Source organism: Rhincodon typus, chromosome 10 (assembly GCF_021869965.1).
Source record: "Rhincodon typus isolate 14 chromosome 10, sRhiTyp1.1, whole genome shotgun sequence".
NCBI classification, from domain to species: Eukaryota; Metazoa; Chordata; class Chondrichthyes; order Orectolobiformes; family Rhincodontidae; genus Rhincodon; species Rhincodon typus.
Window position 1 is genome coordinate 59,482,060 of NC_063341.1, and position 26,453 is coordinate 59,508,512.

Sequence of the window (26,453 nt, forward strand, 5' to 3'; positions counted from 1 at the left end):
AATCACCCCTTAGCCCTCAAAAATAATGCTTGTTCCTTTCTGTGGCAACTTAGGCATGCTTTCTAAAAGAGCTGGCAAGGGCACAGTGAGCTGAATGGTTTTGTTCTGCCCTGTAAAATTCAGTGAGTAGGTACTGTAGTGCAAAGATGAACCTGAATGAAGAAATCTACTTCCTGCCATCCTGTAAGTTGCAAACAAAGATACAAAATACAGTTATTTGTGTGTCCTGAGAATCTGCAATGGCAACATGATCCAATGGTGCTATAGCAAAGCACAGGCACTCTATTCACATTTATTAGCACATCATTTTCTGTACCTTTTCACTATTAGTTCCATACATATAACTTAATGAAACAAAGTATATAGTTTTAAAAATCAAAGTTACAGGAAAGATTTTCTCACCTAATAGATCAGAATCCAGACTGCCCTGACTGGAAACCACACTCTGTACTCGGCTTGGTCTCAGCTTGCAACAGCCTAAATGATACAGATATAAAAGAGAAGCTCAAGGATTAACCTCAGATGAAAAGTCAACAATAGTGTGAGAAAAGTGAAGAATGCAAGGGAGGATACACGTACAAGAAAGGGAGTGAATAGAAATGGAAAGCAATAAGATGCCCTGAACTGGTCAGGAATTTTGCAGTTGCTACAAGTGTTGCTCTGCTAGGCTTTGATTCTCTATGTGACCTAAAGGAAGTCCAAACAAAATGCCAGCTTTGCTATGGTTGATACTGCAACTAGCCATCTGTTCATGTTCAAGAACTCCCAGAACTCTCCCAACTTTGACGAGTATTAGTCAACTATCCAGCATAATTTTGGGATTTAGCGTTAGAAATTCATTTATACTGAAAATGATTATGATTATTAGGCTAGCACAGATGTTTAAGCTTGTGATTGGGCTACTTATATAATGTAACCAAGCTATCAATATGCAAAGATAGGATCTGCAAATCCCCATTTTAATTAGTAGTTTTTTTTGAACAATTAAGTGCTGCGAGCCTGAACTTCCAGACCTAAAATGACTCACAGATCTCCCAGAACCAAAATTAAATGGATAATAATTTTTATCAAATAAATAACATCCACTGCTTGTTTTGTTGAATCAAGTGCTCAAAGAACCTGTGAAAAATCAAAGAAAGAACAACATATTTAACATGTATTTTAGTGGGTTTCTACAAAATCACAGAATCCCTACAGTGCAGATAGGGACCATTCAACCTATCGAGTCTGCAGTGACTGCCTCCCCACCCCTCCCAAAGATCATCTCACCTAGACCCACCTTATTCCCATAACCCAACATTTGCCATGGCTAATCCACCTTGCCTGCACATCCCTGGGCACTGTGGGACAATTTAGAATGACCATTTACCTAAACTGCATATCGTTGGATGTCGGAGGAAAGTGGAGCACGTGGCAGAAACCCAGACAGACACGGGGAGAACGTGCAACTCCACACAGACAGTTGCCAAGGCTGGAATCAAACCCAGGTCCCTGGCACTGTCAGGCAGCAGTGCTAACACCAACTTCCTTGTGGGTAACCAAGCTGCCTGATAACTGAATCCAATATTCAAACATTCACTGCACTTTGTCACAAACTAAGCCTTTCCTTCCAGTTCAATTCCTTTTATGTTCGTCTCATGGACTAAGATTAGGTTTCTACCCGCAATCACCTATTTTGGAACCTAACAGACTAACATTCTGACCTCCAAGTCATTATATGAATTAAATTTTTAAAAAATGACACACCTGTACTGCCAGGTATATTGGACTGCACAGATTCAGCGAGACTCACAGCAGAAGAGGCCTGCGATGGGGGATTTGCCACTGGTGCTCTCTCAGGTCCTGGACTTGACTGCTGGAGAGGTGTACTAGTGAGAGATCGGTCAGGCTTGATTACTGTAAATACTTGATCCTGTTGATCAGACTGGCTGATAGAGAGGCAGCTTTTCTCTTCCATGCTCTCTTCAACAAATTCAGTTGAAGCAAGATATGCTCCATTAGTCACAGCAGATATCACCATTCTCTCAGATGTTGGTTTGTTTTCATCTTGCGAAATCTTCAAAATACAGACCACAGCAAGGCATAAATAACAACTGATTCAACTTATACCATTCATATTCCAAGAAAAGAACTAATGAAAATGACAGGAAAAGACAAACAGATCATTCAAACTTGTTCCTGAACTTTATGGTGTTATTAGAAGGAACACAATCCCCAGAACACTCCCAGCTTTCATCAACTGTGTAACATTCAAGGAGAGGTCAATCTAGGGGGAAGAAAAATCTATAAAATTCTTCTGACCCTCAAAGTCAATTAAAGTAAGCTCCAAAACACTAGCTACTTCATCATCAAATAGCCTTCTTTCCTCCTTAATGCAGTGTTAACAGCCACAGCCAGATTGCCAACAGTGAATACATCTTTATTGTATCGACCAGTAGTCTGTTCCAAATGTCAATGATTCCCTCCAGATACAAACTTCTAAAATCCAGCCTTGGTTTCTTCTTACATAAAACAACAAATATGTCCATTACTTCCTCCCTTTTAACCAATCCAAAACATGTTACAGCAGGGATCAATTCCTGATCAACTAAACCGAAAACACTTTTAGCACTCAATCTTTTAACCAACTAAATCCTTAATCGTAAACAGTGAAGAAAGGATACTTCCAGCTGGATGAAAAGCATTTACCTGCGATTTTTCTTCATTTTTCTCTCCCTCAGTTAATGTTGATGTTGTTGTCACTTCCATTTGTTCACTCCAATTCTCCTGCCGTTGATGGCAAATCAGAGCTACTTCTGCATCTGCACTCTCATCACATGCCACTGCCACACACTCACTTGCCAGGCTGTGCTGTGTTAGTTCTGTGGAACATTTCTGCACTGCCTCTATTCTTTGTGCATGCAAGCGACTCACAGACAGATAGTAGAAGTTGTTTGCCTCCTCATTGAGGAGGTATCCTGGAAGATTCATGCGTTTAAATTCCTTAAGATGAAAGCATGAAAAAAATATTAAAATTATAATCATAGGAACGATAATTGATCAGCTCCTGTCGGTCTCCATGTCATTTCTGAACTGTTGATTACAAGACTGCAGATGCTGCAATTCAATTATGCTGGTACAACAATAAACATGTTTGTTTTGATTAGATAAGATAGAAGGATGCTCCCAATCATTAACACTGACAGCATGTATGTGAAGGTGGTAGAAATCAAGAATTGCTTGCTGGACAGAGATGAAAGAGGACTTTGCTCACGTGTGATATTTCAAGAGTCATTCTGAAGTAAACAAGTTGTAGTTACATAATAATCAATCTCATTTACTTCATATCAGGACCTTTGTTTAGTTCTTGCCTAGCCTAACACCTATGTAATCTCAAAACATGTAATTAGTGCTTTAGTGGTTCCCTTCCTTACCCCTTCCCACCTTTTCACATAACCCCAGCCAGCCCCCTTCTCCAGCCAGTTTGTATGGGGACCTTAATTTAGAAATAATAATTACACTTTTCCATTGTTTTCTTTTTGCCATAACAGCTCTTTATGAATTCTGTATTAAAAAGATCATGTGACTCTGCCTGTCACACATGAAGTTTCTCGTACCTCTTTAAATTTCTCCAGTGACTCCTCCGGACCAAAAACAAACTTTAAAGGAACCACTTTGCTGTGGCATCGTGGTCTCTCCTTTGAACTGTACACATGATCGGCAACTTTCTGTAGGGTAGCTAAAGTAATATTTGTTGAATGGCGCAAGGCTGAAACAATCTCATCTTCCAGTAGCCAATGGATCTAAACAGGTAGTGTACCAGAACAGGTTAGAAAACAACAGATACCTGTGTAAATTGCATAATATAATCTTTACAAGGCTTTTATTCTACCGTATTCTTAAAAGTTGAATTAAAAACAAAGTAGAGGTTAATCATTCATAGACTATTTTAAGTGATGCAAAACTTGCATATGCATCAGAGCAGTGCAGGCCCTGATCGGATAATGGAAACTGACCACTAATTGCAACATGCATTATTTCAAATTATCACCTGCCCAAATCCAAGCCTACTCAAAAGCTGCAGAACATAATGTATTATTTACTTTCTAGCAGCTTCTATGAGACAATGTTGCATGGATGCAGGAACAGAGCATTTGGAAAATTATATATCGAGGCAGAATCAACATTGCTTTATTAAAAGTAAATTGAATCAGAGATAGTAGGAACTGCAGATGCTGGAGAATCCGAGACAACAAGGGAGAGAGGGGGAGGCGGATAGAGGAGAGGATAGGTGGAGAGGAAACAAACAGGTCGAAGAGGCGGGGATGGAGCCAGTAAAGGTGAGTGTAGGTGGGGAGTTAGGAAGGGGATAGGTCGGTTCGCAATAAACAACTGCACCTCCCAGTCGCGAACCATTTCAACTCCCCCTCCCATTCCTCAGACGACATGTCCATCCTGGGCCTCCTGCAGTGCCACAACGATGCCACCCAAAGGTTGCAGGAACAGCAACTCATATTCCGCTTGGGAACCCTGCAGCCCAATGGTATCAATGTGGATTTCACAAGTTTCAAAATCTCCCCTCCCCCTACCGCATCCCAAAAACCAGTCCAGCTCGTCCCTGCCTCCCTAACCTGTTCTTCCTCCCACCTATCCCCTCCTCCCACCTCAAGCCGCACCTCCATCTCCTACCGACCAACCTCATCCCGCCCCCTTGACCTGTCCATCCTCCCTGGACTGACCTATCCCCTTCCTAACTCCCCACCTACACTCACCTTTACTGGCTCCATCCCCGCCTCTTCGACCTGTTTGTTTCCTCTCCACCTGTCCTCTCGTCTATCCATCTTCTATCCGCCTCCCACTCTCTCCCTATTTATTTCAGAACCCCCTTCCCCTCCCCCTTTTCTGATGAAGGGTCTAGGCCCGAAACGTCAGCCTCTCTGCTCCTATGATGCTGCTTGGCCTGCTGTGTTCATCCAGCCCTGCACCTTGTTGTCTCTTTATTAAAAGTAGTCATGTTTGCCAATTCTGTTGGAGTTCTTTGAGGCTGTAGAGACCAGGAGGAATAAGGGGGGTATTTACAAATTATATCAACGACTTAGATGAAGGACTGTGAGTAATAAATCCAAATTTACAGATGGCACAAAGCTAGGTGGGAAAGTAAATGATAGAGAGGTCAAACAGGTTACAAAAGGATGAGCGAGTGGACAAGGTCGCAGGTGGGTTAAATTGAGGGACAGCGCAAGATAATCCCTTTAGGAGGATCAATAGGAAAGCAGACTTTTTTTAAACAAATAGATAACAGGCTAGTAAGTCCTGGTACTGAGCTGGGATTGGGCATATTTGTGAACTCCATATGCGTGGGCACAAAACAGCTCCAAACAATGATCCTTATGGCACTCCAGTGATTGTGCCTTGTCATCCTGAAAATAACTTATTTATTCTTTCTTTCTCAGACAAATTTTGAGTCCCAAAGATGTCTAACAGTCTCTTGTGTGGTAACTTAATAAATACTTTCAGAAAATCAAGGTACATTATGTTCTCAGGTGCCCCCCTATCCCTCTGGTCTCCACAACCTCAAAAAAACTCCAACAGAATTAGCCAACATGACTGCTTTTATAAAAGCCATGTTGATTCTGCCTCTACATATAATTTTCCAACTACCCAATGTCTATGAGGAATATTTATTGGGATATTTTTCTATGCTAAAGGTGCACTATAAATACATTTTTTTGTTAAATATGCATAACTGAGAGACTAATAAGTGAGAATGTTACCTGAAAACATAAGCATGAAACATAAAAAATTATGATCTCTCTTTTGTCCTCAGTAAGGACTTTCATTTTTTTTAATCCTTATTGACCGTAAGAATGGTGGGAAACAGAGAAAATCCTGCATCTGGATAGGTACCATACAGTAGAAATAAAAGCTAGTTAGAGAACTGCTGAATCCTCTGGAATGTGTTAAAAAATGGAGCTTCACCCAGTATTGTAAGAACTATGGCTTCCACGCAACAATGATACAAGGGGAATTAATGGAATCGGTGAAGCTTGCTAAAACATTCAACAGGCTGTTTAACAATTCAATAGTTACTAGTTCTTGACAGTACCTCATCCATTGTAGCAAGAACAGCTTGCTTGTGCAACATGGGCAACTTAGACAGTGGATCACACAAAGCTTCAGTAATCCTGAAAGAACATAACACAAAGCTCAAGAATGAGGAGACATTATGATGCTTCTCTCAAATTTGGCAACAGTAAAAATGTAAAATACTATCCACTGTATTTAAGACAGACATCAGTTAAAACACATATCCTGAAAACACTAAGAAGCAGATTTCCTGCACCTGGGTTATTCTCAAAGTGAATGCAAGAAAATCTGTTAGGAAGGAGCACAAGCCTGTCAGAAAAATTGCCCAATTCTGCTGTGTTAATTTAATAGAAGGAAGATTAACTGATAGGCAGCCCACTCTGCTCAATTTTCCTGGAATCACAGTGCCTAGGTGCAAGAACAGAGAGCTACATACTCCAATATCCCTTGTCCCAGTCACATAGCCTTTGAAATATCAGATCAATTTCAAGTTAATAAAGATTAGTACAGCTGGTAGTTTGGTAGTTTTCTCTGGTGCCTGGGGATGAGGTCCCAGTGCAATAAAGCAAGGTTCACTGCATGAGTTAGCTTTGGCTATTGGCCTAAATTGTTCATATAAATTTGTCTATTGCATGGATAGGATAGGTTCTTCAACCAATTCCAAAGAAGGTGGATACAAAAGGACATTTTTTAAAACTGCTACCTCAAAAGAATTACATGATCTTCTCCAAATAACTGGTTGTTTTTTTTCTCTCTGTCAGAAATAACTCCCCATATATTAGGGGTTTTTTCCCCCCAAAAAAATGTAACAGCATAATGATAAGCTATTTGAACTGGACTGGAAATACGATGTAAAGACATTTGCAGCAAAAGAGCAATCCATAGGCAAAGCAGTGATGTAGAGTGCTTAAATATAGAGATTAATCCTTGTAAGCAGCCTACAAAGGTTTTTTTTCCCTCCAATTGAGTGAGTGAAAGAAAGAACTTGTGTTTATACCATGCTCTTCACAATTGCAGGGTCTCCCAAAGCACAGCTGATGAAGTATTTTGAAGTGTTGGCATGGTCTCACAAACAGTGAGATTCAGGGGTAAGCCGGCAATACAGTACAAGTACAGCACTATAATACTATAGCCATTAGCAACTGGGAATCCTTCAAGAGTTAAAAAAAAATCAGGTGCAGGAACAACGAGCTACATTTTTAAGAAAAGTAAGGAGAAAGGAATGTCAAGGCAGCAAAGGAAAATCAGCAATTAGATGTCAGAGCTGAAAGCAATTGTGCTGGTGGGGCACAAGAAATGGTGCAAAACAACTGGAAATGGAAATACAAATAATAGCCAGGACTCTAGAATATTTAACAAAGGATAGACCGGATGAAAAGGGCGGCAATGTCAGCCGGTGTTTCAAGGACACTTTCAATCTGAAAGACGTTCTTGTGGAAGGTAGCAAGCTACAAAATGAAACTCCAGCTACAGTTCTCGAATACAAAAAATATCCAAGCTAACATGAGGATCTGTTTCAAATCCATATGCAGAATACCAGTATAATATGAATTTGAATTCAACTTTAAAAATCAGGAGTTAAACTCTGGTCTACTGGCATATAGCCATTGTCAACAGTCATAAATAAACATCTTTGCTAATATCCTTCAGGGAAAGCAATTTGCCATTTTTACCTGCTCCAGCCCACGTGTGACAACAGACACACAGGTCAAGATGGTGGGAGAGTGGGACACTTCACCCGGAGCTCCTCCACTCCTTCTGTTTATTTCCTGTTTACTTCCCTTTCTCTTCCCCCTTTTTGGTGCTTTCCCCTGACGTAGAGCAGGCTGGAAGCATGGAGTGGAGCAGCTGGAGGCCTGAGCGAAGCAGGGATGGCAAGCAGGGTGGAGGCCCGAGTGGAGCAGGGTTGGTTGCTGGACTGGGGACTGGTCAGTGGTTAGCACCGCTGCCTCACAGTGCCAGGGACCCGGGTTCAATTCCAGTCTCAGACGACTGTCTGTGTGAAGTTTGCACATTCTCCCAGTGTCTGCTTAGGTTTACACCAGGTGCTCCGGTTTCCTCCCACAGTCCAAAGATGTGCAGGGTAAGTAGATCGGCTAAATTGCCCATAGCGTTCAGAGATGTGCAGGCTATGTGGGTTAGCCACGGTAAATGCAGGGTTACAGGGATAGGGTAGGGGAATGGGTCTGGCCAGGATGTTCTTCAGAAGGTTGATATAGTCCCATTGGGCCGAATGGCCTGTTTCCACACTGTAGGGATTCTATGATAGCCTGGGCCATCAGCAGGTTGCAAGCTCAGTCAGAACACATGCAGAAGCCCCCTGCGCTGACCTGTAGGCTGTATCGTTGATCTTTTTAATTTATCATTTTTCTAACTTGTAGAATGATTTACCATAAGGTAATGCAACATTTTTTCCTTCTTTTTCCTTTATTTTTGTATTTTGTATCTAAGATCTATACCTAGCTACTTTGTATCCAAGATGGTGCCATGTGGGGTGACACTGTAAACTTTTCACCGTACTTGCATACTTATGTACATGTGACAATAAAGGATATTCTAAATTCTAATGTGGTTAGCTCTTAATTGCCCCCTAAAATGGCACTAGCAAGCAACTGAGTTCAAGGGAAATTAGGGACGGGCAATTGTTGCTGGCAGGGCCAGCAACAGTCTCATTCTACGTAGGAATGAAAATGAAAAATGCTGAAAACATTCAATGAACTCCTCATCTAGGCTATCTTTATCCTTCTGACTTTACCAGTCAATATGTAGATTAGAATCTTCCACAATTGTCAGCATACCTTTCTGACAAGCTCTCAGTATTTCTTCCTTAATGCTCCCCCCTACCACATGGTTACTGTTAGAAGGCCTGTACACCATTCTCCATAAGTGATTGCTTCACTTTATCATTTCTCACTTCTACCCGAACTGTTGGATACAATTCAAAACAAAACTCTTTCCCAACCTTAGGTCATCTCTATTTATTGTGCTAATCCCATCATTAACCAATGCATCCACAACTCCCACTTTTCCTCATTTTCTGTCATTCTTAAATGTCCTGCAGCCTTCAAGATTCAGTTCCCAATCCAAGTTATCCTGCATCCATATTTCTACCAAATCGTTCTTATTAACTTTTATTTGTGCTCATAGCACCTATATTTTGCATGAATGCGACATGTTTTTGAAAACTGAGCGTTTAGTTTCATCCTTTCACTCTTTTTGTAAGTTCTAGTCTTATCTGTAGGTGGACTCCTAGATTTGTACTCTCTACCCTTTCTTGTCAGAGTGTGCTTATTAATTACCATATTAATACCTTTAACTCTACTTTGATATACTGCATTTTCCCAAATTTGTCCCTACTGTTTATATTAAAATCCACTCTACCTCCCCAGTTTTACAGTTGGCAGGAACCCAGCCATGCACAATTCAGGTGGAGATTATCCCACTGATACAGATCCCACATTTCTCAGTATTTGTGCCTGTACCCCACAAACCAGAACCACAAACTCTCACATCAATCTTTGAGCCACTGAAGCAGATTCAAATGGTGATCAGGTAGCAGTGACAGACCTACTAAAGGCTTAATAGCTGAGGATAAGAATATTAATAAAATAATCATTTCACAGGTACAACAGCAACAAAGCAATTAATAAAGGTTCATGAACAGTAAATAATTTAAATAGTCTTGAAATATTCATGAGGGAAGACATTGGCTACATGCCCTCTTTAAACAAAGACAATTAATATATTACTTCTTGGTAACTAAGACTGAAGTTTGTGACATGCTCAAAGCAAATATATTGCCAAGGATAAATGATAAATAAAAAGTAAAATACAGTTCATGCTAGAAATCTGGAAAAACAAAAATCAGGAATGTCTGAAAATACTCAGGGAAGCCAGGCAGTACCTTTTAAAAAGATATAGTTGATGTTTCAGATAACTTTTCATCAGAGATGGGGGAGTCCAAAACTAGAGGACAAGGCTTAAGGTGAGAGGAGAAAGATTTAAAAGGGACTTGAGGGGCAACTTTTTCATGCAGAGGGTGGTGCATGTGTGGAATGAGCTGCCACAGGAAGTGGTGGAGGCTGGTACAATTACAACATTTAAAAGGCATCTGGATCGGTATATGAATAAGAAGGATTTGAGGTATATGGGCAAATGCTTGAAAATGGGACCAGATTTATTTAGGATATCTGGTTGGCATGGACGAGTTGGACCAAAGGGTCTGTTTCTGTACTGTACATCTCTATGACTGGAATAAGGTAGATGTGTGGTAGGTTTAAATAAAGTACAGAAGCAGGGAAAGGGGATAATGGTAGGATGGAAGAAGAGAAAAGGAAGATCTACAATAAGATACAACAGTCCTTTCTTTTTGATCTCCACTGCCTCTACTCTTCTGCCCATAAACTTGCTTAAATATGCTACATTTCTAACTTATTGTAATTCTGGTAAAAGGTCATCAATACAAGTATTTCTATGGATTTTCATGAAGTCAAAATGAGCCAGGAGACCTTTCAAGTGGGAGTGTATACGGGTGTGAGGAGTGAACACTCGAGAGTTTAAAAGCCTTTAATAAATCTGGGCTGAAGTTCCAGAGAACATCTTAGAAGCATCCTGAGGACACTCTAACACCTAAATAATCAGATGTGAACTGCCTCCAGAAGCAGTGGACCTGACTCTACCTCCTGCACCCAGAGCAAGAATATGATGGGAGGCCTTTTTGGTTCACCTGTCTCCTTTAATTAAGAGGTTTCTCAACATCTCCATGAAAATCTGGCAAAATAATTCTGCTTCTGTCTTCACAGATGCAGCCAAACCTGCTGAGTATTTCAAAGATAAATAGCATTTATCTCAGGTCAGAAAGACAAAGATAATTGAGAGGCACTGACAATCATTATGAGGGAATCAACAAACACTGCGGACTGCAGCAGATTAAAACCAGTACACGTTGGTGCTGATAGTCAGTAAAGCTGACGTAAAACAGACAATGGCAACTGCAGATCCATTAGGTTTACTTTCATTCCAAGTAAAATAAAGCAATAAAGTGTAAATTTGAGGATAATCTGTGCAACAATAATCTAGTTGGTAGCAGTTAGCATGGACTCAGAAGCAGAAAATCCCACCTGACTAAACTGCTTGGCTTCTTAAAGGGATTAACAGCCCAAAATGGACTATGATAAGCCATAACAATTACACTTTGATTTCCAAAAAGGCTTTTGATAAAATTGCACACAAAAAGCTACTAACTAAATTAGAAATCTGAGGACTGGGGGTAAAGACAGAGTAAATGACAATGATAAATAGTGTTGAGGTTCTACTGCCATTCTTTGTGGGTCGCTCGCATTATGTCCAATTGTTAAATTAATTACTTCCAAATGATCATTTTCCTAAGAGTCCAGCTCCAGAACTGCCAAAAAACTTGAAATTCTAAGCTAAGCACAGGTCCAGGATTTCCACAGCACAAACTACTATAAATCAGTTACAGATTGCTGAAAGAAATCATTTTTGATTAGAATATTATATTAGCAAGTAACTTTCACAAATGACAGCAGAGCTTCATACAGTGGGCTTAATATTTTATTCTGGAACATACTGCTGATATTTTACATTTTTTCATATTGGAAATAGCATGCTGCTCATGCAGATAATTTCAAATTGAAATAGATTATGCAAATTCTGACAATATACTGAAGAACAATCTCACCAGGATGCATTATTTTAAAATTAGTTCTCAGCAGACCATACCTCTCGTCTGTGGTAGAAACAAGTCGATCCATGTTTTGCATTATCTCATCATCAGATCGATATGATGATGGTTGGCCTGGTGATCGGTTCATAGAGCTGCTGCTTTCAGATGTGTACCTAGGGACGGTGAGAAATTTGTAAAGAGTTAGACACAAAAATCCTAAACAAATTAATTTGCAATAGCACAGCTGTCCTTGGAAAAAGTATCACAAAGTCAATGTAGCCTGAAATTGAGTATTACACATAAACATCTGCTCATGTCTCAGACAACTCTATAACTCAAGTACAGCATGGCCAGGCAAATGGACTTCTATTTATTTCTACACAGCTACATACATAATCTAAATGACAATACTGCTAGAATCTGCAGAAGCACTGAATAAAATATGTCCACATGCAGCAAGACCTGGACAGTATCCAGGCTCTGCACCACACAAATGCCAAGCAATAACCATATCCAAAAAAGAGAGAACAATGATTTTCTCTTGACATTCAATGGCATGACCTTTGCTGAATCCCCCACTATCAACATCCACAGTCTGTCATTGACCAGAAAGTGAATTTGACCAGTCATATAAATAAAACGGCCTTTAAGAACATGTTTAGGGGCTGGAAATTCTATGGCAAGTAACAAAGGCATCTCTTGAACAAGATGGGGGAGGTGGTGGCCTAATGGTATTATCGCTGGACTGTTAATGCAGAGACCCAGATAATGTTCTGGGGACCTGGGTTCAAATCCCACCATGGCATATGGTGGAAAGGGGAAAAAAAGAACAAGAGGTGCATTTGAAAGTGCAGAAAGCAAAGCAAGTTGGAATTAAGTCTAGGTAGTCACATGAAGAAGTGTTCTAGGGAAGTTCTGATGGGCCGGAACCCTGTATTTGTGTTGTAAAATTTGATTCGTTTTTACTAAAAGCACATGGAATACTTGTTGGATTGTTTTCCAGAAGTGTGCCCAATGCTTTACTCCAAAAGTCATGTCTTAAACTCTATGAAAGTATCACTCCTGGTTAGCAGTGGCACTCTCCACTCAGAGTCAGAGGCTTCTAGAGACTTGAGCACATTATTATAGATTAACTTTCTGGATGAAATGTTAAATTAAGATCCTGTCTACTCCCTGAGATGTAGAACTTATTCATGTTGCTATGCACTCTGCAGCTGAGACTTACAAAACAGATATTATACTCTTGACTTACCTGTGGTGGTTTACATGGGTGGGCATAATCTCAATTTCTAATGGAAGAGTCAGCACAAAAATGTCCAGGGTGACAATTAAGTCATTTAGATCAATCGATTTGACTGGAAAGTTCTCCGGGCAGCTGATAATTTCACCTGAATGAAGACAATTCAACATTTAAGGAAGAATGTCCTATGGTAGAACCAATCACCAGTGAAATGAGAAACTGATGGTCCAGTTAGAGCAACAGTTTTGCAACGTTCCAAATCCAAGCAGCTGGTTCTCTCTCAGTTAACGATTTACTGGACCCAAAGTACTTCATACTCGTCTGATCCCCCAGCAAGTCACAGTCAGAAACTTTAACTGATCCTGTGCTCTATCAAACTGATAAAGTGCACATGCTGGTCATTCAATACAGTTCAGTGATGTGCACAGGTTAACACTTGAAAAGCACACTACAGCATTAGACACCACAAATGTGTAACAACTTAATGACACGACCCAAGGTTGCATCTAAATCTCTCATCATTAATGCTTTATCATCACAGGGAGACATCAAGCTGACAAAAGAGCAGAGGCAAGGGAACAGCCAAGTGTTTCCGATGCATAGTTGCGCATACAAGCCTATCAGCAGCAGTGCAGCCCACCTTTCCAATTCACAAATGGAAAACACCACTGGGAATGCAGAAAAGTTAACAAATGAACTACAAGAAAATATTATTATTATCCAAGCTAATCTTTAAAAATTAAGCTCTTCACTTACCAAGGCAAGTAGGCAATGACTCTACTGGTATGGATTCTACCGAGAATGGTCCATGGCACTTCTTCCCACCAATTGAGCAAGTGAGATGAACAAATAATGGTGGCATTTCCTGATCTGAAATGTCTTGTTCATTTAAAGAATCACCACCAAGAACACTGAATGAATCATCATCCCTGTTCACAGTGTTTGTATCTGAAAGTGATTCTGCATCCTGTAATTCTTTGTCAGATCTTTCTCGATATTCCACTTCCAGATCGGGATCACTCTCGGTCACTACACCACAACCCGATATATTGCCTATTCGATTTTAGAAAGCAAAATCACAACAATGCAACATACTCATATCAATTTATCTCACAAAAACCTCAAAAGTTCAACACATTAAATACCAGCTGACAGCTCTGAAATGAAATGGTCATTACTAGATTCAAACCTGAAATTCTGATAAATAATTTCAGGAATCAGACCTGAAAGAATACTATTTCTGAAGAAGTGGTACATATGTTAGAGCACTATCATTTCATCTCAAAGTGGACATGCATTCTGAATAGACCATTCTAATGACCATCAACGTTCTTTAGTGATTTTGAGTATCCCAAACTGAATTCTGAGAAATTATAATGTAATTCCCAATGAATCCAGCTCTTGAATCTACCCAAGTTGGAAGCGTTGCCTTGTCAATTCACAAGGATGGTCAATACGGAAACAGAAAACATTGTATGAGTTTTTTGTTTAGTTATGATATGGGACAAAGGTTTCAGAGTTTGAAATTAAGACAATTTACTTAGATCATAGAATCCCTACAGTGTGGAAACATGCCCTTCGGCCTAACAAGTCCACACCGACACTCAGAACATCCCACCCAGACCCATTCCCCTACAATCCATCTAATCTACACATCCCTGAACACTATGGGCAATTTAACATGGCCAATCCATGTAGCCTGCACATCTTTGGACTGTGGGAAGAAACCGGAGCACCCGGAGGAAAACCACACAGACACGGGAGAATGTGCAAACTCCACACAGACAGTCGCCTGAGGCTGGACTCAAACCCAGGTCCCTGGTGCTGTGAGGCAGCAGTGCTAACCACTGAGCCACCGTGCTGCCCCTTTTTTTCAGAGATGTTTACTTGCAGAGTTTCAGAATTTTATTTTGCGTTCAACTCTCATCTAACCTGGTAGATGCAGATAATGAGTGCAATATTTAGAATAAAGTACATTCTTCAAGACAACTCATTAATTACTAATTCAAAATCAAACCATCATTTATGTCGGTGAACGTAACTGGCAATTAAATCACACCATATCGCGAAATCCCCAAACACCTTACCCTCCTCCCCTGCAATCTCCAACTCAGAAAGATCATTTTCTTCACTCTGTTTTCGGTCCCTTTCATCTTGATAAGTTTCTTCCTATACATTTCAGGACAAAGCACATTTGAGAAAATCTTCTTTAGAGCAGCATCAGTTCTTTTCGTTAATTCTGGTAGGCATCATTAGGTTCAAATTTTTAAAAGAATGGCATATGGCTTTAAAGGGTGGTATGGGCCTTCTGACTGGGGATACATGTGTTCTGCTTTGGTCATGCTCACACAATTATACTATTGGGTTGATGAAAAGTCAACGTTTTTTTAAATATGGGAAATGGACAATCTGCTTTCAAAACAAGTCAGGTGACATCCCTTCTTGTCTGCCAATACACATGCAAGCGCACAAGGTGGGAAGCTAGCCTGAAACAGGACATTAAAATGCAAATGACCGATTGGGACATTCATTGAGAAGACATTTAAATGTAACAGATCTTTCTGTTGGATTCACCAGCTCCTCTCATGCAAATACCTAAAAGAAAAGGGACACAATGTTCAACTATACAGACTTCTTGGCTACAGCGTGGAATTTCACAGAATGGTGGTGAGGAGAAACTCTCACAAGGAGATGCTACGTTTGAAATGTGAAACATTATTGTGTGTCAGTGCTTAAAATCACTAGGAACTGATTGTGGGGACAATGGAGAAACAAACACTAGGGTCTCTAGACAAAATCAAGTTTGTGATAGGGAATTTTGATTAACAGACATGTTAGAGCAGCCTCAGTCTGAGAAATAAGGGAACTTAGAGGGAACAAATCCAGCCCAGCAAAGAAACAACCCCAAATAAAATCATGTCACAGGGAGAGAATTAGGGCTAGCCTTTTACCTACTGAAAAGCTTAGCCAGAACTTTGCTCCAGGCTCTCTGCTGCACATAGACTATTGCAAAGCTGCTGCAAGAAGTAAGCCACGGTGCACCTGTCATGAGAAATTTCTTATGTGAACTAAAAGCGAACCACCAGGACTGCAACATTTCAAGCTTCCATTTCAGGGATCAAGTATAACAATGAATTTATGGATCTTTTAAGAATACTAAGCTCATGTTGCCTCTTTCGTTATCACCATTTCTTGCGTCTATCCATGCCTGTATGCATGAGTGAGTGGGTGCCGTTGCAAATACATTTCGGTGTTGGAAAACAAATATTTATTCTTCCTTTTTTAAAAAATCTACGACAAATCATGTATTTTGCCATTCTCACATTTACTGCACTCAAAGGGTTAAAACCTTCATCTATCTGTGGTCAGTCATGAGTTGGAAACAGGTGGAATCCATCCTACCATCTTTGCCCTGTATGTAACACATCCAAAATAAATGCAGTCCGCACTCCATTTCTGCCACAACTTTAGCCATTTTTGGAATCTTGATGAACTATTGAACTAAACTGGAAATTCTACCCCAGCAACCCACTGCTGTAGGAGGACAATGACAATCAGTGACTTGACATTTAAAAAAAAACTGTTTTGAGCTGCTGAAGGGGCACGTTTCGCTGTTTGCCAAAGCACATTTGCCAAAGCTTGTCACAATCACTCCCCTACAGTTCCCATCTGACTAGAAACACTATGCTATAATTGGCAGCCCATATTCAGCTTTCAATGTAACCTATGCTCCCCTGGCTCACATGCTATTTCATACAACCGGATCCATCCTGCTGAAAAGGAAATGGCTTGGGAGTTGGGTAAATAATGAGTACATTCCCATTTTTATCTGCAGCCATACATGCTGGAAAACTGACAGGATACATCAGAAAGCAAAAATCATTATGTACAATAATATACATAAATAAGTTGCCTTCATAGCACATCTCTTTTTAAAAAAATATATAACTAGCAAGTCTGACAAATATTGGAGAAAGTTGCTATAAGATAGTTTAAAAAGAAATTTAATATCTGGAAAAGACAAAAATGTTGGAAATTGTATCCACCAGGAATCTTTGGTTAGGCTATCACTGCCAACTTCTTTTGAAATTTCTCTCTAAATCTCCGTGCCTTGTTATTTCTGCCCCTGCTCTTTAAAGTGTTGATAAAAATCTTATTTTTGGTCCCTTCTAGCTCCCAATATTGTTTGGTGCTATTTGTGCTTGGGGTTTTATAATATTAAAGTTGCTATACAAATTCTCCAATATAGTTGTGGAGCAGATGATGACAAGATACTTGACGCAAGATTCTGAGAATTCCTAAAAATATCAAGAATACGGAACAATGCTTACAAATGGTACTTCACCCTCCTTATCCCATGAGCAATTTAACATTACAGTTGTCTAGTTGTGTTCTGCACTACACAAACAACTTTTGCAATTATTAAAACAAGCAACAGAAGGAATTTAATGCAGTTTAGGTCTGTGCTGACTCCTCCAATGGTATTTATTTTAAATAACATGAAAGCCATTTAGCAATTCAAGGAGAAAGTGAAAAGCACACTTGAGCACAATCTCTGTACAACAAAACCAAAAAAATGCGGATGCTAGAAATCAAAAACAAAAAAAGAAATTGCTGGGAAACCTCAGTCGCATTTGTGGAGAGAAAGCAGAGTTAACGTTTTGGGTCGAGTGACCCTTCTTCAGGGCTGATTGTAGCTAGGAAAAGGTTAGTACATATGCTGAAGATGGGCTGGGGTGGGGCAGTAAACAACAGGTGAAGATGAAGCCCACAGAGAGTGAACAGTTGGGCACACAATGGAATGGGTAAAGGTCTCCTGGAACAGTCAACAGCTGATCATTGGGACCATTAGTAGCTGACAGTGGGATGGTTGTGATAACAACTCATGTGATGACAAAGCCTGGTGTGTGGGGTTGGGGTAAGCACATGGGAGAAAGTGCTCAGGTTCTAGAATTATTGAACTTGTTATTGAGTCCCAAAGGCTGCAGAGTCCACAAATGGAAAATGAGATGCTGTTCTTCTAACCTGCGCTGAGCATTGCTGTAGCACTGCAAGCAAGCCTGAGTCAGAGATGTTAGCCAGGGAACAGAGTGTACATAATCCCTCCAGGCTTATTGCAGAGTGCAGGTCCTGGTGGGAGGTGGTTATGAGATTAATTTTGTTTCTTATACTTCTTCACTATCACATAATCTGTGCTTGAAAATTCATGTACTGTTGTCACTTAAGAACAGATTTGCACGGTCATAAAAACAATCAGGATGTGACAATTGGTCCTTTGAGCCCACACAGCCATTCTGTAGCCTTAACTTCACTTTCTCATCTGTCCCCTGTAATGCATGACAGCCCTGACAACACAAAATCTGTCTAATTCAGCTTTGAATGTTCAAGAACACAACCTCTACGCTCTTTCTTAAGGGGTAGTGGATGTGCCGTTTTTGAATATTTTTTAAAGCAGAGTCAGATAGATTCTTGTTTAGCAAGGGGACGAAAAATATCAAATGTAGGGAGGCATGTGGAGTAATCAGATCAACCATAATCTTACTAAAAGGCCGAGTAGGCTCAAGGGGCTTTCTCCTGCTCCTAATTCATGTGTTCCAAACACTAACGATTCTCAGAGAAGAAATTCCTTCTCAGCTTCAATTTAAATGGGAAGCCCCTCATTTTGAAACTGTGACTTTTTGTACTAGATTTCTCCATGAAGGAAAATCTTCTTTCAGCATTTATACTGTGAAGCCCCCTCAGAAGCATATATGTTTCAAAAGATCACTTCTCATTCTTCTAAATTCAAAGTAGTATAAGCTCAACTTATTTAATCTTTCTTCATAAGACAAACCCTTCATTCCCGGAATCAGCTTAGTTATCCTTCTCTGAATTGGTTCCAAAGCAAGCATCTCCATTGTTAAAAGAAGTGATAAAAATTGTACATACTTCTCCAGCTATGATCTCCCCAGTGCCCTGTACAGTTGTTCTTATACATTTCATTTGCCTTGCAATAAAGGCCAACATTATGTTTTCCTTCCTAATTACTTACTTCACCTGCATTCTGACTTCAATTGATTCATGTACAGATCCCTCTGTCCTGCAGTATTCTACAGTGTCTTTCATTTTAAATAACAGTCTGCTTCTATACGTCCTGACAAAGTGATCAACCTCACATTTTCCCACATTAAAATCCACTTAGCAAACTTTTGCCCACTTGCTTAACCCATCTTTATCCCTTCGCAGACTCACCATATCCTCTTCATTACCTGCCTTCCTACGTATCTTTGTACCATCAATAAATCTGGCTACAGTTTAGTCAGTCTCTTCATTCAAGACATTAATATACATCATAAATAGTGAGACCTCAGTACTGATTGTTGCAGCACTTCACCAGCTATAGTTTGCCACCTTGAAAATGAAAAGCTATGATCCTCCCGAGTGCACAAGAATTCTTCCAGCTGTCATCACTGCAACTTTCACAATGAGAATGGCCATACTGTGAAGCTGCCATTTCCAATGAAACACACACTGAATGAATTAAAGGAAAAAAGTGAAATGGCACATCCTTTATGAGGTTTAATCCTATTTGTAAGCATATAACATTTCTAATCAGGCTTCAATTGACATAACCAAATAGTATTGCCAATCTGTCCCTCAATGTCCTTAACAAAATAGCTGATTTACATATCTCATTGGGGATAGTCATGCTTCATAACCATATAATATGATTTGTGACTTACTGTGCAGGCAATCTGCATTTCTCATTAGTTAAGCAATTTATAGCTTAACGTAATTTCTTTTCTCAAATCTCAGACTCAGTTCCCAATTACAGGGCATATTTTAGATCATTTATACTTGCCTCTCTCTTCGCTGAGGGCGGACAGTAGAAGAAGTAATAAGGGTTTGAAGGCACTGTCTTGAAGTGTTGCCGTCCAATTTCAAGGAATTTGTCCTGAAACGACCAGTTTCAAAGCAAGGAGTCAAAACAGAGATTACATGAATATGTCATTATGTACATCATTTCATCACAGTTACTGCTTTTAATTTTAAATGTTCATCAAAAAAAATTCTGAACTGAAGAATCATTAATTGAACAAAGTCAGAGATAAACAGAAGTTAAAGGTTAAAATCTAATAAATTCTTCACTCCAGTATGCCCAGGAGTGAAGTTTAGTTAAGGCAAATTTGCTGAATGCAATCAGTTGCATGATGTCTCACCCAATTTTATATTATCCCTTCAATTTTTTAATACACATAGTCCACCTCTCTTTCTTCTTCAAGATTTACTACTGAATGCTCTATCCCCAAGAATGGTAACATACTCTGTTCCATCCTTATCTTTCTAATGATTGTTCTATTGTCCAGTCATTGATACAGGTTACAGAAATTGCTGTTAAATTTCACTGCAATACCTGAATGATTTTATGCAAGTTGGGGTAGACCTCACAATGTTGGCTGGACTGAAGAAGGGAAAGGGGAAATTCCAGACAGATCTTCTTTGCTTTTGGTTCTTCATGGGTCACTGGAGATGCAACACTCGACTGTACACTCTTCAAATCTTGCTCACTGAGGTCTTCAGTCTCTATACTGGTAACAGAACAGAAAAATATCAATGACTTTTGAAGTTAAAATCTAATAATACACAGAACATTGTTACTTATATGATTGTTACTTATAGGATATGATATCTGATTAAATATGACATCCACTTCCAGTCACTGCAAGTGCTAAATCTAATAATACATTTTCTACAATACGCTCCAAAAGCTGTATGGCTTATCCATTCTCCAAGAAAATATGTAAAATAGATCTGGTGTCTGTTGGACTTCTTTGAAATGTTTGGCAAAGTTTAATTGCATCACAAGTGATACCTTAAGGCAGGCGAGATCATCCAAAACTCTGCTACCTGTACACTAATTTGTACCAAATCTTCTTCACTTATCATGCCTGCACACACTGACCTAAGTTGATTCCCAGTTAAGCAATGCCTCTAATTTTAAAATTCTCAAATTATTCCATTACTTTATACCTTATCTCTGTAACCTTCCCCAGCTCTCCAGGAAATCTATTTTCCTTGAATTCATTATTGAACACCCCTGATATTACTTGCTCCAGCACCGATAGTTGTCTGTTCAGTTATTGAGCTCTGCAATTCCCTCTGTAAACCTACCTCTCTGCTTCTCTTTCCTCTTTTTTGATACTCTTTAACATTTACATACTTTGACAAAGCTTATCATCCTCCCCAATACAGTATATCCTTATGTGTTTTAGTGTCACATTTTGCTCATACCGGTTTTGTGACGCATTATAAGACATTAATGTCGCGATACGAACACAAGTTGGCATCATTGGTGGCAACCTGACAAAAATTATTGACTAATTACAAAGATTTCTCAGGAATCGACAGCCACTTTATTTTGGTCAGCAAGACTGACATGGAATCCATAACTAAAACAAAAATCAGTACAATTAGTCATTGCTTCAACTCACAATGCGATTGCTTGTCATTAAAGGTCAAAGAAAATTCTCACTAAGAGAATTTATATTGACATATTTAATCTCTGTTACCAATAGGTATCCTCCCAATGCAAACATGTGCATTCAAGATGATTCAGAAAATTTTGCAAAGAAAGAATTCCAGTTTACAAGGTACGATAAAGCTGCAGCAACCCAGGTCACATCAGTCTAATGAATGGAAATGATTATCTAGTTAATGGTCATTTATCACTTTGAGAGTTTAGGATCAGAAGTGTATTCACTGGGTATGTATCTCCCAGCTGAATTTTATGAAGCAATATAATTCAACTCTCAGCAGCTGCCGTCAATTTCATTGTCTTTCTATCTCCAGATAATTGCTTCAATCAAATTTACATATGGCAATTTAAAATTGTTCTGTTAGCACGAACCAACTTCCAAGGCCAGCAAGGAGACAGGGGGACTTTTGATGTGCTAACAGTTTTATATAAAATCTTTTTATGGAAGGGAATCAGATGGTCCCTAAGATCCAAAATCAAATTTCAGTGAAATTATGGAGAAAGGTGCACTAAGTCACAGATAGTTTAATACAGATACCAAAGGCTTTGAGATAATGAAAGGGAATAATAAAGACATAGAGATGATGTTTCTAGTTGTGGAGAGACCAAACCCAGAGACAAACACATAAAACAGTTACCAATAAATCAATAAGCAATTCAGGAGAAATCTCTTTACCCAATTGAAACAATTTTGATACACCCTTACAAAACCACAGTCCAAACATATTACAGCAAATCCACAGACTTCTAGGATGAATGAGTCTGAATGTCTACAACCTCTAAGTGAAGACATTTCTCCTCATCTATTTGCTGGCCTTTTATCCTGAGAGTGTAACTGCTAGTCCCAAACTCTCCAGCTAGGGGAAGCAGTTTTTATTCTGTGAAGCCAAAGAAGAATAAGATTGTGAAACTTGCTAAAACAAAGAGTAGTTGACGCAAGGGGCATATTTAGGGCAAAGCTATGCAAGTACGTAAAGAAGAAAGCAACAAAAGAACGTGCTGATGGGGTTATACAGAGAGAGGCAGGAAGAGGCTCATATGAAGGTAAATGGCAGCATAGAATAGTCTACTTCTGCACTTTAAGAGCTCTGTAATTCTACAGTAACTATGCTAAGGCATACTGTCATATTTCAGAGTTAAAAGCACATAAATTATTTTGTTTGCAAATTGCTCAGGATCAAATACTTGTGTAATAATAATTTCTGCAGCAAACCTCAGGAACAGAAATTACAAGTGAGAGGAGAAGATCACAAAATTTTGCATTCCACTGTATACTTCCTCGGTTTCTTTGCTAGTTATCCTAAAGCTCAAAGTAAGCGATCACCATGCTCCTCCACCTAACAGTCTCTTTAGAGTTACTGTTGCTGACATCCAATTACTCTCAGGCCTTCACAATTGCTCTTGTCACAATGATGATTCATCTGAGATTTTTATATGTAGTAATATATTTGAAGGTCTAAAGATGAAGGTTTCTTTTCTATTTTAAATCACTGAAATATTTCTGCAGACACTTTGTTAATATTGTATTCTTCAAGGACAGTGTTGATGTGAGCTTTCAAAAACAAAATGGGGAGGGTATAAAATGAAACAATTTTGACAGACTCTCACAAAACCACAGTTATATTTTTGGACTTCTTACAGCATCTTTCATTATGATTTAACATAAATATTTTAAGTATATTTGTCAGAGTACTGTCCTGTGTATCAGCATTTTATTCTTTGGCCAAATTTAAAATTCATATATAAATAAGAAGTTTACTTAAAGTATAAGGAAATTATAAAAAGAAATTCACTCAGGCATTCTATCCACGTAATAAAACATTGAATTATGTGCGAGTTGAGTAGTCTTCTTGCACAAGATCTTATTCTAAGCCACATTCTTGACAAGATGAAGCAACACTAAGACCAAGAAAAACCAAAAAACAGGAATGTACAGTTGTCAATTAGCAGCACTCAGTACAGAAAAAGGAATTGAAACTGACAAACTAAGTGGAAAGTACAAAAATCTGTCTATGTAAAATATGGTGTATCAAATTCCTGGAAGGCTTGACAGAATAAATACTGCTTCCCCTAGCTGGAGGGGTTGGGACTAGCAGTTACACTCTCAGGACAAAAGGCCAGCAAATAGGTGAAGAGAAATGTCTTCACTTAGAGGGTTGTAGCCGTCAAAATCATTCATCCTAGAAGTCTGTGGATTTGCTGTAATATGTTTGGACTGTGGTTTTGTAAGGGTGTATCAAAATTGTTTCATTTTATACAGTTTCCTTGTTGTTTTTGAAAGGTCACATCAACACTGTCCTTGAAGAATACAATTTTAACAAAGTACCTGTAGAAATTTAAAATAGAAAAAGAAATCTTCATTTTTTACTTTCAAATATATTACTATGTATAAAAACCTCGTATGAATCATCACTGTGACAAGAGATTGGGCATTAACTAGGAGAACCAAATGGCCACAAGACATAGGAGCAGAAGTAGGCCATTGGGCCGATCGAGTCTGGTCCAAAGTCACGGCTAATCTGACAATCCTCAACTCCACTTTCCAACTCGGTCTCAAATATTTTTAATGACCTAGCCTCTACAATTCTCTGTGTTAAAGAATTCCACAGAGTCAGCACCATCAGAAAATAAATTCCTCCTCATCTCTGCCTTGTGCATGTGAACCATTACTCAGAGATTACGCCCTCTGGTCCTAGACTTTCCCCCAGGGAAAACGATCTCTTCGCATTTAACCTGTCAAGCCCCTAAAAATCTTCAATAAGGCTGCCTCTCGTTCCTCTAAAACTCCAATTAGTACAAGCTCAACCTACCCAATCTTTCCTCATAAGAAAATCCTTCCTAAGTAACTTCTCAGGGTTCCTCCAATGCCAGCATATCATTTTTCAGATAAGGGGCAGAATTCTAGATGTGGTCTGACTAGTGCCTTGCATAGTTTTATCAAGACCACCTTATTTTTATGCTACATTCACTTTGAATTAAAGGCCAAGATTCCAGTTGCCGCCTCTATTGGTTGCTGCACATGGATGCTAGCTTTTCGTGATTTATACAATGAGAAACTCCAAATCTGTTTTGTAGCATCAAATTCTATTTGCCAAATTTTTGCCCACTCACTTAATCTATCTATATTCTTCCGTCGACTCTTTATATAATCCTCACCATTTCTCTTCCCACATGGTTTTTGCGTCTTCTACAAACTTGGCAACTGTACATTCACTTCCCTCATCCAAGTCATTAATATGTATTGTGAATAACTATGACCTCAGCACTAATCCCTGTGGCACTCTACTAGTTACAAGCTGCCATCCTGAAAATACCCACTTGATCCCAACTTTCTGCATTCCCTTAGTTAATCAACCATTATCTTTTGTGCTGGGTATGACTCCAACCAGTAGAATTTTCCCTCTGACTTCCAATGACTTCAATTTTGCTGGGTGGTCTTGAAGCTATACCCGGTCAAATGTACGAATATCAAGGGCAGTCACTCTTGCCTTACCTCATGAGTTCAGTTCTTTTGCTCAAGTTTGGACAAAATGGGATTTTTAGTTTCCATCTTTTCCAATTGAGGGATGAGGTTTTAAAAAAGAAAAAACATGAATCTAAAAATCAAATTGGTGCACATTGCATGAAAGTTTCAGGGGAAAGACAATTTTAAGATTCAAAGGCAACTTGATAATTGCTTCCATACTTCTCTAAAGTTATCTTTCCCAGCTAGTAAATGTTTAAATAAATAAGCATTTTATAGAAAGTATTTTTCAATCATGTTAATACGTCCATAAACAAACATAACTAAAGCGAATCATTTTCAGAATTCATTAAACAAATTTCCAACCTAACTGCACGCTGTCTAAACACTGTGTTCCTTACTAAGAATAAATACTCAGAACCTCAAATCCCAAATTTAAGTTTAACTGCGAGATTTACAGTTAGATGTTCAATTCCAATATAGGTAAATTACATTTAACTTTTAGAAATCTAACACTAAATTCAAGAATCTAAAGTGATGAGTAATAATGACAAATGAATGCTGTTGCTATGTCTTCTAAGTATCATGTATTTTGATATAAGTTGATGGGAGATTTATATTCTGGCTTTCATTGCATGCAGCTCTCCCGACATCATACCTTTGGTGGCAGAGCCTTCGACCTGGTTCTTTAGAACTCGGTCCCTATATCATGATGTTTTACAGCACAGGAGGAGACCCTGCAGCTTTACTAGTGCCCTTAAAGAGTTAGCCAGAAGCTTTGTTCCATTTCTTGCCTTTGTACAATGCTTGCTACTCTTTCATGAATATTTATCCATTCCCTTTTTAAAAGTTATTTGGATTCTCCTCTCACTACTCGTAGAATTTTGCATTCCACTGTATACAGAAGTAGACCATTCAAAAACGTTCTAACCCCTTCCTTGATTTTTTTTTGGTGACAGGGTCAAAGAGCCAGAGATCTACAGCATGGAAAAGAGCCCTTCAGCTTGTTGTGTCCATGCCAGTCAAGAATAACCATTTAACTGTTCTAATTTCATTTTCCAGTACTTGGCCCATAACCTTGTATGTGTTGGCATTGCAAGTGCTCATCTAAATACTTCTTAAATGTCATAGAGGTTCATGCCTCTACCATCATTATAGGCAATGAGTTTCAGATTCCCACTACCCTTTGGTTTTTTTTGATAGCAAACTTATGCAGCTAGTTAATGAGAGGTTTTAGTTTTTTCTAATAATTTTGAATTTGTAAACATGATCTTCTTAAAATCTTGATTGTTCAATTAATAAAACCCTTGGTTTCTCTGGATTTCTTCTTAACTAAAGCTCTGGGAACATCTGGGCAGCACGGTGGCTCACTGGTTAGCACTGCTGCCACACAGCACCAGGGTCCAGGGTTCGATTCAAGCCTCAGGCAACTGTGTGGAGTTTGCACATTTTCCCCATGTCTACATGGGTTTCCTCCGGGTGA

The 26,453-nt window shown here is 39.1% G+C and overlaps 1 protein-coding gene across 1 annotated transcript in view; it reads right to left on the reverse strand.

Annotated features, from left to right (window-relative positions):
* Positions 1-26,453, reverse strand: part of szt2 (SZT2 subunit of KICSTOR complex) — a 235,180-nt gene that overhangs the window by 132,409 nt on the left and 76,318 nt on the right. The window contains exons 30-40 of the mRNA XM_048601538.1: positions 20,386-20,560; positions 19,834-19,926; positions 15,080-15,161; positions 13,749-14,045; positions 13,005-13,140; positions 11,809-11,925; positions 6,086-6,164; positions 3,597-3,782; positions 2,689-2,982; positions 1,747-2,056; positions 403-477 (exon numbers count right to left, since the gene is read on the reverse strand). Of these exons, the coding sequence (XP_048457495.1) occupies positions 403-477; positions 1,747-2,056; positions 2,689-2,982; positions 3,597-3,782; positions 6,086-6,164; positions 11,809-11,925; positions 13,005-13,140; positions 13,749-14,045; positions 15,080-15,161; positions 19,834-19,926; positions 20,386-20,560 (1,844 nt within the window). The remainder of the gene's footprint in view (positions 1-402; positions 478-1,746; positions 2,057-2,688; positions 2,983-3,596; positions 3,783-6,085; positions 6,165-11,808; positions 11,926-13,004; positions 13,141-13,748; positions 14,046-15,079; positions 15,162-19,833; positions 19,927-20,385; positions 20,561-26,453) is intronic.